Source organism: Scyliorhinus torazame, chromosome 9, assembly GCF_047496885.1.
Source record: "Scyliorhinus torazame isolate Kashiwa2021f chromosome 9, sScyTor2.1, whole genome shotgun sequence".
Lineage (NCBI taxonomy): Eukaryota > Metazoa > Chordata > Chondrichthyes > Carcharhiniformes > Scyliorhinidae > Scyliorhinus > Scyliorhinus torazame.
Window position 1 is genome coordinate 196370406 of NC_092715.1, and position 20059 is coordinate 196390464.

General features: G+C 50.4%; 1 protein-coding gene across 2 annotated transcripts in view; it reads left to right on the forward strand.

Annotated features, from left to right (window-relative positions):
* The window catches only part of hacd4 (3-hydroxyacyl-CoA dehydratase 4), a 237277-nt gene extending 232683 nt beyond the window's left edge, over nucleotides 1-4594 (forward strand). For both annotated transcript variants that reach the window (XM_072516929.1, XM_072516928.1), the window contains exons 6-7: nucleotides 534-665; nucleotides 2391-4594. In XM_072516929.1, the coding sequence (XP_072373030.1) occupies nucleotides 534-665; nucleotides 2391-2473 (215 nt within the window). In that variant the 3' untranslated portion in view covers nucleotides 2474-4594. The remainder of the gene's footprint in view (nucleotides 1-533; nucleotides 666-2390) is intronic.
* Nucleotides 4595-20059: the final 15465 nt, after the last annotated feature.

Below are 20059 nucleotides of genomic sequence, written 5' to 3' on the forward strand. Positions count from 1 at the left end.
TTTATCTCTGGCCAGGATCTGAATCGGAGTCTTAAAAGGTGAAAGGCATTTTTAAATACACGTGGTTGCTCAGTACCCATAATGTGCGATATGGAATTTGCACAAATCCTTTAAACTTTCTTGTGCTCAATGCTGTAAATCAGATTACTGCATCCAGCCCAGGGTGGCTCTCTATCTGATTTTTCTGGGGGCTCCCCTGTAGGGAAATACTGAGCCTCTACTTTGTATTTCTCTAGAGACATGACACAGATTCGTTCACCATGTGCAAGAGTGCAGGAATGAACCTGTACCTGACTACTCTGTGCTACAACACATTGGGTTTCCCAAATCAGCGAGCTATGCACTAATGAACATTTCTTATTTCTATGTTGTCAGAATAAACTGGGAAATTAAAAGCCCTAAAGTTGTGCTAAGTTCTGTGGTGCACAAATACCACAGCAGCCATCAGTGAAGCAAAGCCATGTACGATCCGCTGTCGCCTCAATCAAGGTTTCAGTGTTTAAGTTACTAACAGACTCTTTCTTATCCCCCAGTAATTGCCACTTACCAGTCACTGCCATATTTTGAAATCCTGGGAACCTATTCCTTTCAGTTACCTGGACCTATTGCTGTGCCAATACATTTTCCATATGTACTGCAACTCTACTGTCTGATACTTGCTCTAGGTAAGTTGAAATTCTTCCTGCGTCTGATTTAAAATATGTACGAAGGTAAATCAATAGCTCGAGGTGGCATAAGCATAGAATGATGGCACTCAAGCACATTGTCTAATGGAATGTAGGTTGGCAACTCCACCTTTGCAGAAAGGGAGTTTACTGATCTTAATCTTGTGGGTGTTTCTGGGCGGATAAGAGTCACACAGCTTTCTGCATCCATAATTATCTTGTGATCTGTGTACCAGGAGGAAACAAAAACTGATCAGAAATCAGGCACTTTCCTAGAGGTGAGGGCTTTGACCCAATTAAGTCATCCTTGTGCTGCCCTCATGCACTTCAGAGCAGTTGGCTCAAAAGCAGAACCGGCAGAAGAGCAGGGGCAGTTCTCTTGTCCACTGTCTTTGCTGGGAGGCTTGACCAGGGATCGCGGAGGAAAGAACTGGAGAAGGAAGAAAGTAAATTAAATGTAAAACTTTGGGTGATAGGTGTTTCATTCACAATTAAGTAATATATACTATGGTGAAGTAAACACATGGTGCACGTCATTTTGAATAAAATATCACTCAGGCATTTTTCCGAAGATGTGTGCCCCAGCAAAAATAATTAAGGATGGAATTTAATGGAGCCCGCTGGAGCAGGCATGAGGGGGTGGGGGGACTGCTGGGAGAGTCAGGCAGATGTACTCACATTGGATTCCTGGTGAAAAAATGAAAATTAAAATCACTTATTGTCACAAGTAGGCTTCAAATGAAGTTCCTGTGAAAAGCCCCTGGTCGCCACATTCCGGCGCCTGTTCAGGGAGGCTGGTACGGGAATTGAACCGTGCTGCTGGCCTGTCTTGGTCTGCTTTCAAAGCCAGCAATTTAGCACTGTGCTAAACTAGCCCCTAGTCTGGTGAACTGGTGTCTAAACCAGACTGGTGTCTGGTAAACTGTCCTCAATTAATTTGGAGGTAAGAAGGGCCTGTCGCAGGAATTTCACCCACTGGCAAATTCATTAATGAACCAATTGAGCGCAATTATCCCTGAGCACACCAGAATTTAGTGGTTTCTCAGGGATTAACTGTGACTCGCATGGCTCTCCCGTGTGTCATGTAGGCCGCCCATCAGACCTGGTCTGATTTACCTGCAGCCTTATGGTGGTCCTGTGTTGTCAATCCTCAATTGAAGAACCCAACATCGGGGAGGGGCACTGAAAGGCAACCCCTTGCTTTTGCCTGTGATCACTGCCCTCCCTCCTTCCTCACTACCCTCGACCCCACCCTTCTCACCTGTGTCCATGGATCCAGTGATGATCCTCAAGCCGGACTTTGGAGTTTCCAGCAGCAGGCACCATCACTCCTGGTGGTGGAATTTCTGCTCCACTGCGGGGCTTGGTTCCATGGAAGGCCTGAAACAGGTCAGCACTTGAATAGTGTCAGGCGTCCCCCATGGAAGTTCCACGGAGTTCCCACCTTTTCTGCATCCAGTTGAAATCTTTGAGGTATCTATGTACAAAGTACCTTGTGAAAACAATGCAAAAGACTGGATCTAATATGTAAATAACTGTTAATGTTAAATAACTGTTAAGACCAATAAAAATGCAGAATTATCTGCAATTCGGCTGTCGAAGGTCTCCAAACTTCCGAAATATGTACATTGAATGGACACCAGCAGTGATAACGCATTCATGCACTTTTCCCCGACCGTAGTTGTTGTAACTTTTTTAAAAATTGCTTTTTCCTGTTTAATTTAGGCCTGTACAGCAGCTGCTGCCAATTCTATGAAGAACTAGAACAGAACACAAGAAGATGCACGATGAAATCAAAACAAAACTAACAAATTCGAATCACTGCCCGCGTTGTTCACCAGGATTGGAAAAAGCCACCGGAAATTTGGAGTCTGAGCTTGCTCCGAGGAACTCACAGAAACTCTTTCAGATCACGACCATACTAAATGTAACTGCAATGATCACTGCTCGTCAGTACTGCGCGGAAATGGGCTGAATCTTAAACTCCCCCCAAAACGTGTGGGTTGGTGCTTGATCGAGAGGTTAAAAATTCCAAAAATCTGGAACAGGGATCGGTCCACCTCCACCCAACCTGCCCACTGGCTGTTTTCATTAAGTTGAGGGAAGGGAGATGAAACCGATCCTTTCAATGGAGGCGGGCTGGTCATTTATTATAATGAAGCTGGATTCAGGGCGTTTTGTATGAGATCGGGTGCACTACTTGACAGTTTTGCTCCTTGGCCACGTCTCTGTTCAGTGAGGACGCGAGTCCGCCAATTCTCTGTTGACGACTGTGCTTTACTGGCAGTTCCCAGCGCCCGGCCATGTCCAATTGTGGGCTGGGTTTGCCGCAGGCCCCAATGAAATATTCACATTTGAAGAGAGCATCGGGACAGTGACACCGATGCCACCCCGAAGGCTGGGACCCGGACATTACCTGGGTTCCCAAAGGGAAAATCAAACCCCAGCAGTCAGCCTCAGTAATCTGTCAATCGCTACTAAGACCCTGAGAATGGGACATTTTGACTCTAACAACGACATCTAAAGGCGACAGCAACCCCATGAAGTTTGCAAATTAAATCTTCTTAAATTCACATAAATTGCCAAAATTGTGAATTGCATGGGAATGATTTGTTGTTTTAAAACTCTGCACAGTCATTGCTCACCATAAGCATAATGGCTTGTCTTTGGAATGCCTGTTGCCTTTCTGTTGCAGAAATTGTTGATTTATTTTTCAACGTTATAAGTAAGCCGTGATAGTTGCTTATGTAACATATGTGGATTACCGTTCGATTCCAGTGAGTTGAATGGTAGGGATTTTATTAGTGCACATCTGAACTGTATCTCTCTGTATTTGATCGAGTTACAATTGGTTAACTCAGCATTGGCATAATTTAGCTTCATTCCATTGAACATTTCCTGGTAAATTTATCCAGATTTCATTGTTCTCCAGACTGATTAGTATCCATTAGAATTGAAATAGTTAAACAACCAACTTCTTTCGAATGCCTGCATGCCAAAAATGCAGGTTTAAAGTCCAGACTTGCATAAAATTTAAGAGGCTCAATTGATATAGAATGCCAGGTGTCACTTTGCCAGGAGTGATGGAGTGAAACGATTCAGGGAAAAAGGTCTATTAATCTTCATTCTTAAAAAAGCACACCTTGATTAATTGATTAATTTTGAGTCGGGCTGGAGGTAACTGAAATTCCAAGACTTAACTGGCCCATGCTATCATGGTAGAAGGTAGCACGAGGATAGAAATACAGATCTTGCAGGGCAGTTGCAACTGCTGTTCTTGAGGCGGAGATTTGCAGTTGAGGCTCCAATTAGTTGAACTATATTTACATTGCTTGGCGGCTTCTTGGCTAGAAATGTAACTGTCTTGTTGAGACATGAGCTCTCTGAGTCGGACTTCATACATGAACACAGAGCAGTTCCCTTCTAATAGCTGGATATTTAAATATCTAGAAAGGTTAGTTGGGGACAGATGGGGGAGGCGAAGCAGAGCGGGCGGGGGTAGGGATGTGAATCCCCCTGGTGTAACATTTAAATTAGGTCCAGAAAAGTGCTCAGGAGATACAAGGTTAAGCACCAAACTGGCCTTACGCTCTAAGCTATCATACCTTAATTAAATGTGAAACAGTTTCATTAATTGTTTTTCATAGTGCACCATTATAAACCTCTGGCACAAGTCCAATAGTGCATCAATGAAAACTATTCAGTTAAACAAATCTAAAAGGGGTAAGATTGCTTAGGGCAATGGAAGGTTTCTGGCTATTTTTTTCTTAATTTTCACTACATACTAACACAAATGTGTGTTTAGTGTTAGCCAATCGTAATTTTCATTATAATGTCTATTCAAAGCAGTAACTCTATGTTACATTGTATTGGATTTTTAACCATGATAAAATGGAAATCAGTAAATAAAACCTGCTTGTAATATTGAACTTTATGGAAAGGTTTGTCATATATATATATATATATATATATAATATATATATAATATATATATATATAAAATACTGTTACGATCTCAGTTGACATAATAGGACATGACCGGAAAGCCCCAGAATGGAACCCTGGCTCAAAAGACGATAGCAATTTATTTTGTTCATATAAAACGTGAAGGATCAGAGTCACATGACCGCTAATTAGTTTCAACAATACGAAAGAAAATTGTTAAACATGGAAAAATTGGCTGATAATACAATACACATTTACTCTAAAATTTCCAAGTTTCACTACCAAAAATACGCTTTAAAATCTTCTCATAAGTTTTCCAAATGACACTTTTAAACAACGCTTTCAGTCCACTTTCAACAGCGAATCCAGTCCAGGATTATGTACCAACTCCTTTAGAGTTTCTTTGTCTTGACTGCTGTGTAAACTGCTCACAATTGCTTTAACTCACAATTCTCAGACTGTATTAAAATGACATCAAACATTCCATCTACCTCTGAAGTCTGCTGTCCCATTTTAAATCTAGTTACTGCAATTGTCCCTTTAACTCGGAACACTTTGTTTTCTCTTGAATTCTCTGAACACTATCTTGGTCTCTGTTCACTTAATTACAGACTTCTTGTAACTTAATTTCTCTAGTTTCCATAACTAGCTGCTCTTCAGGGGCGTCATTCTCCGACCCCCCAGAGGGTCGGAGAATGGCCGTTGGCCGCCGTGAATCCCGCCCCCGCCCCCGCCGAAGTCTCCGAAGGGAGAAAAGTCGGCGGGGCGTTAATGGCGCCGCTGCCGCGGAGAATGTCACGGGTCTGCGCAAGGCAGCCGATTTTCGGCCTGCCGATATTCTCCCTTCTGGATGGGCCGAAGTCCCGTCGACGTGATGACCGTTCACGTCGACGTGAATCAAACCTCCTTTTCATCGGCGTGACCCGGTGCTCCAGGCTCACGCCGACCAGCGTGGAGGTGAGTGACGGCCTGGGGGGTTGGCTCTGGGCAGGAAATGGCGTGGCCGCAGACTGATTGCGTGAGGAGAGGTGTGTCTCGGCTTGTGTGTGTACGGCGGGGGGGGGGGGGTGGTAGAGTAGGCTGGGCTCCGGGGGAGTGCCGGGAGGGGGTCCGTGCCGGGGTGGAGGTTGGGGGTTGGGGGGGGTCCGTGCTGGGGTGGAGGTTGGGGGGGGGTCCGTGCTGGGGTGGAGGTTGGGGGTTGGGGGGGGGTCCGTGCCGGGGTGGAGGTTGGGGGTTGGGGGGGGTCCGTGCTGGGGTGGAGGTTGGGGGTTGGGGGGGTCCGTGCTGGGGTGGAGGTTGGGGGGGGGGGGTCCGTGCCGAGGAGGGTGATGGGAGGGCAAGTGAGTTGGTCCACCTGGCCAGGTGCCAGCCTCCAACAGTTGGACCCATGCGGTCCATGCCACCTGGCTGGGGGGAGGAGGGGATATGGGCAATGATGACATGTCGTCGTTCCCCTCCCCCCCCCCCCCCCACCAGGCCGTCATGTTTTCAGATCATCCAGCGATGTTGGCCGCCGTGGTGGCAGCCGCTCATGTCTATGTTGCCCTGGATGAGGAGGAGTGTGCCAGAGAGGCGGCGCAGGCTGCCGCAGAGGGGCAGGCGGCAGCCGCCCAGGCTGGAGGGACACCTGACCGACAGGACGAGGAGGGGGAGGAGGACGTCGCGGCCCCACGGCAACGGAGGCACCCGAGGGCGCCCCGTGTGTACCGGCCCCGGCAGTCAGACCAGGACCTCACGGACCGGGAATGCAGGAGGAGACTCCGGATGAGCCGGGAAACCGTGGCACACATCTGCCACCTGCTGGCACACCTGTCACCGCGTGGCACTGGCGGGGGACACCCTCTCCCCGTGTCCGTCAAGGTTACGGTGGCCCTGAACTTTTATGCAACGGGATCATTCCAGGCACCGACTGGGGACCTGTCCGGCATATCGCAGACATCGGTGCACCGGTGCATCCGGGCAGTGACAGATGCCCTTTATGCCATGGCGCACCGCTACATCCGCTTCCCCGTGGACCGGGCCAGCCAAGATGCCCGGGCCGTGGGCTTCTCTGCCGTTGCCGGGTTCCCCATGGTCCAGGGCGCGATCGATGGGATGCACGTCGCCGTGCGGCCACCTGCAGATAACAGGGCCGTGTTCACTAATAGGAAGGGGACCTATTCGATGATCGTACAGGTGGTCTGCGACCACCGCATGATGATCCTGCACGTCTGCGCCCGTCACCCAGGCAGTGTACACGACTCATTCGTGTTGTCGCGGTCATCCATCCCCGGCATGTACGAGGGACGCCATCCCCGGCTGAGGGGCTGGTTGCTGGGCGACAGGGGCTACCCATTGCGATCGTGGCTGATGACGCCTATACGGAGGCCACGCAATGAGGCGGAGAACCGCTACAATGATGCCCATGTAGCGACAAGGGGAGTGATCGAGAGGTGCTTTGGCATGCTGAAGATGCGTTTCAGGTGCCTGGACCTCTCTGGGGGCGCCCTCCAGTATCGGTCAGATAGGGTCGGCCGCATCATTGTGGTGTGCTGCGTCCTGCACAACATAGCCCAGCAGAGGGGCGATGTGCCGCAGGCAGAGGAGGGCGGAGTGGAGGAGCAGCAGGAAGAGGCACAGTCCTCCCCAGATGAGGGGGATGGGGGCAATGGTCAGGGCAGACGGGGTAGACACAGGCGGGTGGCTGTCCACCGTTACCGGCTGGCCCAGCGGGCACGGGACAGACTGATAGACGCCCGCTTCACTGACTATATGGGCGTGGAAATCGGGTAGTATGGCCACAGACCGCACACCATGGCAACAGCCGACCACCCACACCCCCCACCCATCCAGCACCCCTCACCGCCCTCCCCAACCCCACCCACCCCACCCGCATGCACACCACCCCCCCCCCCCCCCATTGCCGATCCACCGGCGGCACAACGGGCCGGGCTCACACAGTTGCGGGTGGACGCGTGTCTATCGCAGGCCATGGAGGATGATGACAACCTGCGATGAGCTCCTGGCTCTACATCGTTGGACTATGTCTGACCCATGGCCACAGTACCACCATCCACCCGGACCATCCCTGCATGCGGCTGTGACACTGCAGCGCACGGTCCCGTCCTCTGCCCGGGGGATGTTGATGGCGGCCCAGGGGGAAGGGGGCAGACTCACCTGGGGCTGAGGTAAGACCACCCCTCACACACACACTTGCGCTCAACGTACATGACACGCCCGCACACTTTGGACAGAGCACAAAGGCAGCCTCGGTAGGTGTAACATTGACTTTAATAACCAAAGGAGTTCATGCACGTGCCCTAGCCCCTAAAACTCATCTGTGCCCTGCACCCGTGCCAACTTACTCAGTGTCTAATTGTTTGGCCTTACGGGCCCTTTGACTACATCTACGTGGTTCCCCAGACGGTACAGCAGAACTGGAGGTGGACTCCTGTGATTCCTGCCCTCTGACACTGGATCCCTTTGGCGGCCGTTTCCTGGGGCGTCCTGGCCTAGATGGGCCAGGCTGCGGCCCGGGCGACTGGGATGGCGAGCTGCCAGCCTGTCCTGCCCGTTGCCCACCCGATGCACCTGGGACGGAAGGGGGGGGGGAGTCCGAGGTGTCGCGGTGTACCGGGACCTCCCCTACAGAGGGAGCCGGGACGGACCACACCACCTCCTCCTCCCTCGGGGTGCCCGATGGCCCCCAGGCCTCTACATGGGTGGGGGATGTGAACGGACTGGCCATCTGACGCCCCCCCGTCATCTGGCGCTGCCAGTCCTGGAGGCCCGTGCTGGTATCAACAGGGGTCTGCAGGTTTGCAGCCATGGAGCCCAGGGTGTTGGCAAACCCTGTCTGTGACAGTGCGACGCCGGCTCGCACATGGCCACTGGCGCCGATGCCCTCAGCGATGGCCTGCTGAGACTGGGCCATGGCCTGCAGAGACTGGGCTATGGCGTTGAGCGCCTCTGCCATCTGGCGCTGGCACTGGCTCATGGCCTCCTGTGAGAGGGCAGCCATTTCCTGGGCCACAGACGCCGCCTGCACGGAAGGCCCCAGGCCTCGCAAACCGTTCCCCATGTCTGACACCGTCGCAACCATTGCCTCCACCGCGGACGCCACCCGTGCGGTGTCGGCCTGGGTGGCACGCATGACCGGGACCACTCCCAGCTCCTGGACGCGGGTGGACTCCTCCACCTGCGACCGCAGCCGCCGCAAGCCGCCCGTCACCCTCTTCGCTCGTCTCCGGGTCGGTGGTTGCATCGGATCTATGTGTGGGTGTGGTAACTGCAGGAACCCGGGATCCATCTGGGCGGCAGATGTTCGCTTGGCCTGGGCTGCCCTCCGACCGCCCGGTCCCTCTGCTGCTTCTACCTCCACCTGCTGTACCGGGACGGCTGTGTTCTGCGCACCAGTGAGTGTACCAGACGCCTCATCACTAAAGTGCCCAACCGTGGTGAGTGTTTCTGCGCTGGTGGAGGGTGTTGGTGACAGCAGTGGCGTTGTGTCGTGCTCTTCGTCCCACTCTGAGTCCATGGCACTTTGGGGTGGGGGTTCGTCTCCACCCATCCACTCTGAGTCCCTGTCCGGTATTTCGTCTTCCTGGGTAGTGCTGTCCCGGGTAGTGCTGTCCCGGGTAGGGGTGTCCCGGGTAGGGGTGTCCCGGGTAGGGGTGTCCTGGGTAGTGGTGTCCTGGGTAGTGGTGTCCTGGCTCGGATGTGACGGGGGCCTGTGGCTGCCCCCTCATCGCTGGGTGGTCGCTCCCGCACGTGACGGGGGTGTCGTCTCCCTGTTGCTCCAGGTCTCTCCGTCTCCCGTGGTGTGCGAGGGGCATCCTGCGGGCGTCGCATGCTGGAGGGTCCGGGTCTCTCCGTCTCCCGTGGTGTGCGAGGGGCATCCTGCGGGCGTCGCATGCTGGAGGGTCCGGGTCTCTCCGTCTCCCGTGGTCTCCGAGGGGCATCCTGCGGGCGTCGCATGCTGGAGGGTCCGGGACTCACCGTCTCCCGTGGTCTCCGAGGGGCATCCTGCGGGCGTCGCATGCTGGAGGGTGCGGGTCTCTCCGTCTCCTGTGGTCTCCGAGGGGCATCCTGCGGGCGGTGTGCATCTGCGGGGATGGGTGCCTGGACGTTTGGTCCTGCGATACACAATGAAGCATGCATGGTTAGACATCAGGCAGTGATCAGGTGATACGGGGGAGGGGGATATAGGGGAGGGGGGATATGGGGACGGGCTGTCGGTGGCTCACTTGCTGGTGGGCCCCCGACCTCTGCATCAGCAACCTCCCGGTCCTCAGGTCCGCCAGCCAGTTCCAGGGCCCTTTCCTCGTGTACGGTCAGTGGCCTCTCATCAGCGGGCCCTCCTCCAGTCCTCACATGCTCCCTATTGTTGTGTGCGCGCTTCTCCTGTGGGGGGGGGGGTGGTGGTGGCAGGGGTAAAGACAACAGTGTTAGGCAGGTATATGAATGCACGCCATTGGTTGCGCGTGCATTGCAGAGGTTAAGGTTAGGGCTGGATTCACTTGGGGATATGGGGGAGGGGGGATATGGGGGAGGGGGGATATGGGGGAGGGGGGATATGGGGGAGGGGGGATATGGGGAGGCTCACCCAGCCTGCTCTGACGAGGTCGTTCACCTTCTTGTGGCACTGGGTGCCTGTCCGTGGTGTCAGGGCCGCAGCGGTGACGGCCTCTGCCACTTCCCTCCACAGATGCCGGCTGTGGCGTGGGGCAACTCTGCGGCCGTGCCCGGGATACAGGGCATCCCTCCTCTGCTCCACCGCGTCTAGGAGCGCCTCCACATCGCGTGACTCGAACCTCGGGGCTGAGCGACGGCCAGCCATCCAGTCGGGTGTTGCGGTCGGGTGTACCGGTCGGGTGGGGGGGAGCAGCGCGGCCTTATGAGCCGTCACGCCGTGCAGCGCGTATGATGCTGCGCGGCGTGAACCACTGCGCAAGCGCGGATCCCGTTACGTCGCTGCTAGCCCATTTCGGGCCTGAGACTATCGACCCATTTTTCTGACGTGACGCAAGTGGGATTTGCGCCGTTTTTGCGCCGATTGGCGGACTTTCCGCCGATAACGGAGAATTTCGCCCCAGATCTCTGCACTTATTTTCTTAACCATTACTCCATGGTATGGCTTTTCTTCCAGCAAAATTGAGAGATGTGCCTCTAGCCTTCTAAACCGACTGCTTTTAGCATAGCTGTGAGAGCTGCCTTCTCCCTCACTACCTATCTTCAACTGTCCACAAATTCAGCTAAAATTAAAACTTAAACACTTCTCTACTGTACAAGGCTCCAATTGCTATGCATTTTATTTAATCTTCATGTCGCAACCCTCTCTGAGCACAATAGAATCACAGTTGGAATTGAAACACACCCCTACACAAATAAACACCTTTGTCCAGTATGAATCTAATTATAGGTTTTACCCTTCCAGGCACAGAAACATTAAATTAAACCCACTTAAAGCTATACCTTATTTCTAATGATGTGGAGATGCAGGCTTTGGACTGGGGTGGGCACAGTTAGAAGTCTTACAACACCAGGTTAAAGTCCAACAGGTTTGTTTTGAATAACTAGCTTTCGGAGCGCTGCTCCTTCCTCAGGTGAATGAAGAGGTGGGCTCCAGAAACACATATATAGACAATGTCAATGATGCAAGACGATAGGATGTGAATCTAAGTATTCTAGGAGATTCTCCCTTCCACTTGGCAGTTTAACTCTGGAGCCAAGTCAAAGGGAACCTCCAGGAATGCAGCAGCAGTGATGTCAGCACGCAGGGTAAGCAACCAATCAAATTGAAATGTTTACATGCAGCAAACTGGGAAGTTAAAAACATTTGAAGCCCTTTACTTTTAAATATAATGTTCAGTTAGCAAAATAAACATTTGTATGTCTGATTAAGTTAAAGTTAAAATAAAGGCAAACATCACTGTCCGTGTGGTGTTTTCCCATTCTCCCCGTGTTTGCGTGGGTTTCGCCCCACAACCCAAAGATGTGCAGGGTAGGTGGATTGGCCACGCTAAATTGCCCCTTAATTGGAAAAATTGAATTGGGTACTCTAAATTTATTTTATAAAAATAAAAGAAATAAAGGAAAACAGACATTTTTACAAAAGCTGTCTTTAAAAATGTAGGATTATTTGTTATCGTGGAAAAATGTGACATTCCACAAATATAAATCAGCTTTTCAGGACCAGTGAGGGTATTTAGCAGTAACTATGAACTTAACATGCCATTAATGAATGTGCCATTAATGAACAAGATGTCACTTTTTCAGGGTGCTTTTGCAGCAAGACTAGCAGGGTAAAAGTGGACCTTTGTCAAATCATCATTGTAATGGAGATAGCCATGTGTGGGAGTCAATACATGGTACCCTCAGGAAGAGCATAGACTCATGGAAACTGGTAGCAAGTTTGGGACTCCCGCACCTATGCAGAATAATATGGAAATCCAGAAGCTGCTGTCAACACTTGACAGCAAACTCCAGCTAAAATGTGATGTTAGCCGAACGGAATATTGCGAATCTACCCAAGGGGCTGGTTTAGCACAGGGCTAAAGAGCTGGCTTTTAAAGCAGACCAAGGCAGGCCGGCAGCACGGTTCAATTCCTGTACCAGCCTCCCCAAACAGGCGTGGGAATGTGGCGACTAGGGGCTTTTCACAGTAACTTCATTTGAAGCATACTTGGGACAATGAGCGATTTTCATTTTCCATTTCATTTCAAGGTGGGAATGCTGTGTCTGATCTTTAAATGGGAACCTGGCAGGTGCCTGAGGGGAAAGGAGAACGGCCAGTGTAAAGCAGAAGTTGTGATGAGGAATTCCAGGCCACTCCTGGAGCTTTGCTATATTGCCTCAGGGAGTCATAGAATCATAGAATTTACAGTGCTGCAGGATCCCATTCGGCCCATCGAGTCTGCACCAGCCCTTGGAAAGAACATCCAAGCCCACACCTCCACCCTATCCCCGTAACTGTGGGAGGAAACCGGAGCATCCAGAGGAAACCCACGCAGACACCGCACAGACAGTGACCCAAAGCCGGGAATTGAAGCTGGAACCCTGGAGCTGTGAAGCAACAGTGCTAACCACTGTGCTACCATGCCGCCAGAGAGCAATTTCCAAGAGCATTACTTGAATTGGCCACTAGCATTTATTTTGCATCTTTCAGGATTTTGTGGTCTGAATTAATGATGTGCATTGTTTCCTGATGGCTTGGGCTTCCATAGAATCCCTACAGTGCAGAAGGAGAGCATTTGGCCCATTGAGTCTCACTGACCCTCCGAAAGAGCACCCCATCCCCATGACTCTACCTAACTTGCACACTAATTTAGCATGGGTAATCCACCTCACCTGCACATCTTTGGACTGTGGGAGGAAACCAGAGCACCTGGAGGAAACCCATGCAGAAACTGGGGGAATGTGCAAACTCCACACAGGCAGGAATCAAACCTGGGTCCCTGGCGTTGTGAAACAGCAGTTCTAACCACTGCGCCTCTCTGATGCCCTTGATGTACTGCCCTACCTTTCCTTGTATTCTTATAAATCAGTGGAATATATTTAACTTAGATTGTATTTTAGGGTTCAATCAGAAAATTCCAAAATGCAGTGAAGGATGCTGCACAGCAAGCATTTGCGAGGTGCTGTGGAGTATTGAAGTAACACTCTAGAAAGGTAGGTGGTGCTCTTGGGTTTCGGCAAAATAGAGAAATCTTTGGTCGTCTGAGAGTGATTAAAGAACTTACAATTATGTCCAATAACTGGGCTAATGTATATTTTAAAATGTTTTCCATGTACCTTTATGGAGTGGGGATGGGAGGAATTCTGACATAGTTACTTGAGTATGCACTGCAGAAATATTCTGTACCCCGGTACTGTTTTCCTCAACAGCAGATGCCCAAGAGAAACATTTATTTAAGAAACTAGTCGATGTTTTTAAAAATCTTTTTATTCTCCCCATTATCAACATTTTCATCAATAAACAAACAAAGTAAAAACAAACAAAAATAAATACAATAACAAACCGCTCAATATACAGACCTAAACATCCACCCGTACATTCCAGGTAAAAAACAAAAATTAACAATCAGTCCATAAACCATGTAACCAAAGACAACAATACCGCCGGCACCTCCCCCCCCCTAATGTTCAAAGGCAACCAATTCATGGAAGTGCATTATAAACAGCCCCCATGAATTGTGAAACCCTTCATCCCCTTCAGCTGAGATTTCACCTTCCCAGGAGTCAAAGAAATTCAAGTCAGCCCTACCCCGCCAAGCTGTGTCACAGGATGGAGAACCTAACCTCCACCCCAAAAGGACCCGCCTCCGAGCAAACAGTGAGGCAAAGGCTAACGTCTGCACCCACCTGCCGCCCGAGCCGGTCCGACCCCCCGAAAAAGCTTCTAGGGGCCCTGGTTCCAAGTTCACGAGCACTACCCCCTTAATGACACTGAAAACATCCCTCGAACAAACCCCCTCACATTCCACGTAACTATCTTAACCCGGGGTGTCTCACCCCCCCATTCACCATCATCATAACTCCAGGGCTTGGCCCGTCCTGTCCCATTGTTACCATCGAACCCCCCCCCCCCCCCCCCCCCCCAGAATTCCTCCATCCATTTTCTCTCGAAAACACCTCACCTGGTATCAATCCACTCCCCTGACTTTTCACACCTCCTAGACCCATCAAAACCTGTTCTACCAGGCTCTGATGGGTGCAGCCCATCCCCCACCACAACCCCGTTCATTGGCCAGCTTGTGCTAGCCACTGGAGGCTCCTGCCCACTCCCCTCCAATCCCCTCCCCCCGATCCGGTCCCAGGAAAACAAAGAAATCCCCTTCAACACACAACTCCAATGTAAACACACAAACCCCAAAGAACCATCATTGCAAAAGAAAATCCCAACTCTTACCTTGTCCAAATAGGCAACTTCCACTCATTTAGTACATATAACGACGAGATAAAAAAATAGAGCTACATACAATCTACAACTCGCACCCCCCCCCCCTCCCCCACCCCCAGTCCAAGAACAATCCTCAGTCCTAGTTCTCATTTCTGCCCCAGTCCTTCTGCCTTCACAGACGCCGCCGCTGCTTCCACTGTCTCGAAATAAAAGTCTTTGGAGTTGTAAGTCACCCTCAACTTAGCTTGGTACACTGCACTGAACCGCACACCACTATTGTACAGTGCCATCATCACTCAGCCGAAGGCCGCCTGCCTCCTCGCCAACTCCACGGTTAAGTCTTGGTACATGCATATACAAGCTCCAGCCCACTGCACCTCCCTCTTCTGCTTCGCCCAACTCAGGACTTTCTCCTTCACATGGTACCTGTGGAAGCAAATAATTACTGCCCTTGGCGGCTCAGTCACCTTTGGTTTAGGCCTCCGCGTCCTATGAGCCCGTCCAGTTCGTACTGGGAGGGGTCTTCCCCCTCCGCTACTCTTCGGGCAGGCCCACGATCCTCAGATTCTGCCACCTAGCTGTTTTCCAGGTCCCCCACTTTGGCTCGCAGACCCTTGTGGCCTCCACCACCCTCTGCAGCTCCCCACCTACCGAGGTGAGCTGATCACTCTATTGTGATAAGGCCTCCTCCACTCCCTTCAGTTTCTCACCCTGCTCCTGCACCTCGGCCGACGTCCTCGACACCGCCGCCTTCACCGGGGCAATCGCCTTCTCCACGAGCACCTTCAGCGTCGCCATCATCTCCTTCATGTGCTTTGCAAACTGTGTTTCAAGGAACTTACTTATCTCGGAAATCTTTTCTGGCGTGAGCAGTGTGGTCCCACCCAGCGACCCAGCCTCCGGCAACCTTCTAGTTGCTGAGCAGACCCTTCCACTCGATGGCGATCCTTCACTCGCCCCCTTCTTCACGGCGGCTTTCCTTTGGGTTCTGGACATCCTCCTTCCTTATGTCTTCCTGCATTTATGTAACGAACAATTGCCCTGGGACCGGGCATTAAATTCTAAAAAATCAAGCCTCAAGCAGGAGCCCTCCAACATGCGACTTCCTCCTACATGCCTCCACCAGAACTCAGTCTATGTTTTTAAGTCAATTTAGAGCGTCATCATTGTACTGTACTGAACAAATAGTATATGTGTCTTTGACATAAAACAAGTGCGAATACTTGCGAATTTTCTGCACCTTTCAGTAAGAGTGAACTCAAATGTATTCTAAAAGAATGTGATTCAGGGCACTGTGCTTGACAGTGCTAATCTCAATGCTGCAGAGTGAGAGTCATTACTGCTTAGTTCCTAATGCAACTCTGTGCTGTCTTCTTCACAGATGATTGAGTCAGGATAGGAACAAATGTTCTATGTGAGGTTCTGGTATGTGGGTGAAGAGGTGAGCATGCTGTCCGCTTTTGTGTGCTAGCTTACTTCTCATTATCAGCCCCACCGCTGGCTAGCAGCAGTGTGAAAAAGACAGCTAAGTGAGCAGGTTTCACCAGTCGGTTCACAACCTCCCCCCCCCCCCCCCCCCCCCCAATCAGCAAGTCCTCACCCGCATGGCCTCATGGTGACACACATAAACTGGGTCCCTCACATCCCCAGGCGAAAGTTTCAGAGGAATTCAGACAAGATTTGGGCCCTAGGCATGCAGTGCAGAGGACCATCCCCAAATGGACATGCCCCACCCCCATGCGAACGAAATTATCTGGTTGAGCCCAAAGGCAGACTGACACCTAAATGTGTCATCTTTCTGGAAACTCCTGCACAAAGCTGGTGCTAAACGTTGTGCTTTGCATTTCTTTAGACTCAATCGGGAAAGTCAAGAGGGAGACCCTGAGATTTGAGCAGCCCAAGGTTCCATAACTTTTGCCCAGCGTGTGCCCGGGAGAGGGCACTCCAGTTTCGCTGCAGTGTTAACAAAACAGCAGTAATGTGTGATAACCCCAATTTGCTAGATGGAGAGTGGGTGCTATGGGCTGTCTCTGATAGTGGCAGGGACTATTGTGTTCTAGTGGGTCAGCCACATCCCTCCCAAGTCACGTAACCTCCAACTGGTAAGATACTGACTGTCCACGGTCTGGGGCTGTTGGGGCAGCACGGTAGCACAATGGTTAGCACTGACATTTCACAGCTCCAGGGTCCCAGGTTCATTTCCCGGCTTGGGTCACTGCCTGTGTGGAGTCTGCACATTCTCCCTGTGTCTGTGTGGGTTTCCTCTGGGTGCTCCAGTTTCCTCCCACAAATCCCGAAAGACTGTTAGGTGAATTGGACATTCTGAATTCTCCCTCTGTGTACCCGAACAGGCGCCGGAGTGTGGCGACTAGGGGATTTTCACAGTAACTTCATTGCAGTGTTAATGTAAGCCTACTTGTGACAATGAAGATTATTATTATCAATGGGTGCTCGGAGATATTGGAGTCTGCTCAATAGCGAGACAAAATCCATCACACCAAACAACAAAAAAAGTGTCAACTCTTTGATTGTCGAGCTGAAAGGCCAGGAGAATGTGCGCCTCGTAGACAGACAACATAAAGCAGCTCAGTAACATGAGCAAGACAGCTGTGATCGACATTGAACTTGATAGGTTGAAGATTGGCATGGAACCTGCAGGTCAGGGGGGGGCGAATTACCAACGCCCGCAATGGAGGTTAGACGTAGGACTGTTGTCGGAGGAGGGGATATGTGAGAGACTTCGGAAGTGTATGCAAAATTACTTGCAGGTGAACGACACGGGGGAGGTTTCAGTAGCGACCCTGTGGGAGGCGCTGAAGGCAGTAGTGAGGGGGGAGCTGATCTCAATTTGGGCTCACAGGGTCTGGGCGGACAGAGTTAAATGGACAGATTGGTTAGGGAAATTCACCGGATAGACGAGGAGCCTGCGGGGTCCCCGGGGGAGGACCTACTCAGGGAGGGGGGAGATTAGGGTAGAGTAGGAGGGATAAATAGGCGGGTAGTGTCTAGGGGAGAGGAGCGGGCATGTGCAGTATGGTTTTATTGAAGTATTGGTTTTATATTGATGTTTGCACATTTCTGTTATCTGAAACTGTTTACAATGCCAAAAAATACCTCAATAAAATTGTTTGTTAAAAAAAAGAAGATTGGCATGGTATCCCCACACAAGAGACCAGGCTCGGCAAGAATGGATCATAAAGAAAGATATTTCACATTTGCAGGGGAAACAGTTCCGATGAAATGTGTGAGCAAGGTGCAGGCTTTGCTGTAAGCACCTTCACTACTCTTGGTAATAGAATCTCCCACAAATGGTTTAGAACATGCTCTCTCCATCCATCTCTCAACTTAGACAGGGCCAGTTTGCCTCATGAGAATCTATGCTCCAGTGCTGAGCTCCACTACAGAGATGAAAGGCCAGTTCTATGAGGAGATTCATAAATGTTATCATCAGAATCCCTATGTCAGAACATTTTTCCCTACTGAGGATATCAACGTAAGATTGGACATAGACCATGAAGCATGGTTCAGCCATCATGGCCTGGGCAAGATAAATAAGATAAAAGCAAAACACTCTGGATTCTGGATATCTGAAATAAAAACATAAAGTGCTGGACAAAATCAACAGATCTGGCAGCATGTTGTTGTTCCTTCTCTACCTACTGTAAATATGGCAGTCAGCAAGGTTGCCCTCCTTCCTTTGGATATCAATATTCTAATGCTCAGAGTCGCTAGGTATCAAATGATACCACCACAAGGTTCAACCGGCTATCGATCAAAGAGCCAAACACCAGTTAGTTAGTTCAAGATCAAGGGTACTTTATTTACACACACAATTAATCATGCAACATAGACACTACTAGTTAAACTACACCTATCGACGAAGACAACCTGTACTTAACTTCAGGCACCCGGCTTAGGTCAGAGGAACAGTGGCCGTTGGTCGATTCTGGATCTACTGGGTCTGTAGAAGTAACTGCTGCTCAGCTGGGCTCATCCGTCTGGTAGCGGGCGTTGAACTTGGACTTGCTTCTGGTGGTGCTGTGATTGGAGATGGTCGTTGCCAGGGCGCCAGGTCCAAAACGGTGGACTCTCTTCTTATGCTTGGGGGTTTCCACGCTCTTTTGGGTGGTCCTTCAGTTTGGACCCCACTAATTGGGTGATCCCTGATTACTATGTTCGATTCGAACCAATAAATGGGCAGGTGCCTTGATGGCTGGGAGTGTCCCAAGCGGTCACTGACCCTGTTGTTTACGCTTCCCTCGTACAGGGAGTGGCGCCAAAATGTCTGGGACTGTACCGGTCGCTCAAGTACCAGTCCTTTGTCTGGCGGAGATGGGCCATCAAATGCTAATCGGTCCATCAAATGCTAATCGGTCGGGGTTTTGATACTGTCTGGATTCCTCACTTGCAAATATACATTTCAGGCTCTGAGCCTGCCTGAATCTCGCATTGTCCATTTTACCCGCTATGCTTTGCGACCTTCTCTGTTCCTGGTTGTAAGTGATCATCCCAGATGGCTACAATGTGCATATGGCCGAGGACCAACTTTGCATAGTGTTTTGCACAGAGCTTGGGACACATCCTTTCCAGTCGGGAACTGGAAATTCCATTACATAATGAATGCAATTTTATAAAACGGTTATGTTTTAAACAGTCTATTTTAATTTAAGATAAAACAGGATATCTTGGAATGGTGATCGTACTAATTCTAACTGGAGACTAGCCCACATGATCTATAACCAAGATCTATTGAAGCTCAAGTGACCAGTTTCACACATTGAAACAAAGGACACGCGCCAACTGGTTTTGTAAAGACAGAGGGGCAAAAGGTATTTGCTGCTGTGGCAAGAAGCAGCCTCTATTGCTGTAAAGAGCAAGAAGAACAAGGACATTGAAGGATTTGACCTGGTGCGGCAGGAAAAAGTGAATCTGCTGGAAATTGCGAGTGTCTTAAGATTTAAGCTTGATTTGCTAATCATCTGCCAGAAACATGGTGAAAAGTAAAAATGTACCATATTTCATGTATCATGGATTTCGATTGAGTCAGTTGGATAATGCAAAAGGACCTTTTCTTAAACAGAAACAGAAAGTGCTAAACCAATGCAGCAGGTCTGGCTGCGGCTGGTCTGAGAAAAACGGGGTTAACCTTTTGAGTCCAAAATGAGTCCTCTTCGGACCATAGAAGTTAGATTGGACTTGAAGCATGGACTGTTCTTCTCTCTCCACAGATACTGCCAGAACTGCTGCGTTTTCCCAGCATTTCATTTTTATTTCAGATCCCCAGCATCCGCGGTAGTTTTATTTGGCCTTTTCTTTCAGTTTATCTAAAGTAGCCTGTTAAGCCATGTTTGATCTGTGTAACTTAGGTTGTTTCCACATCTAGAATAGTGTGCAGTTTTGGTCTCCTTCTCTGAGGAAGGATGTTCTTGCTCTCAATGGTGCGCAGCGAAGGTTTACCAGACTGTTTCAGCGGATGGCGGGACTGACATGTGAGGAGAGATTGACTCGGTTAGGATTGTCTCGCTGGAGTTCGGATGAATGAGGGGGGATCGCATAGAGACTTATGAAA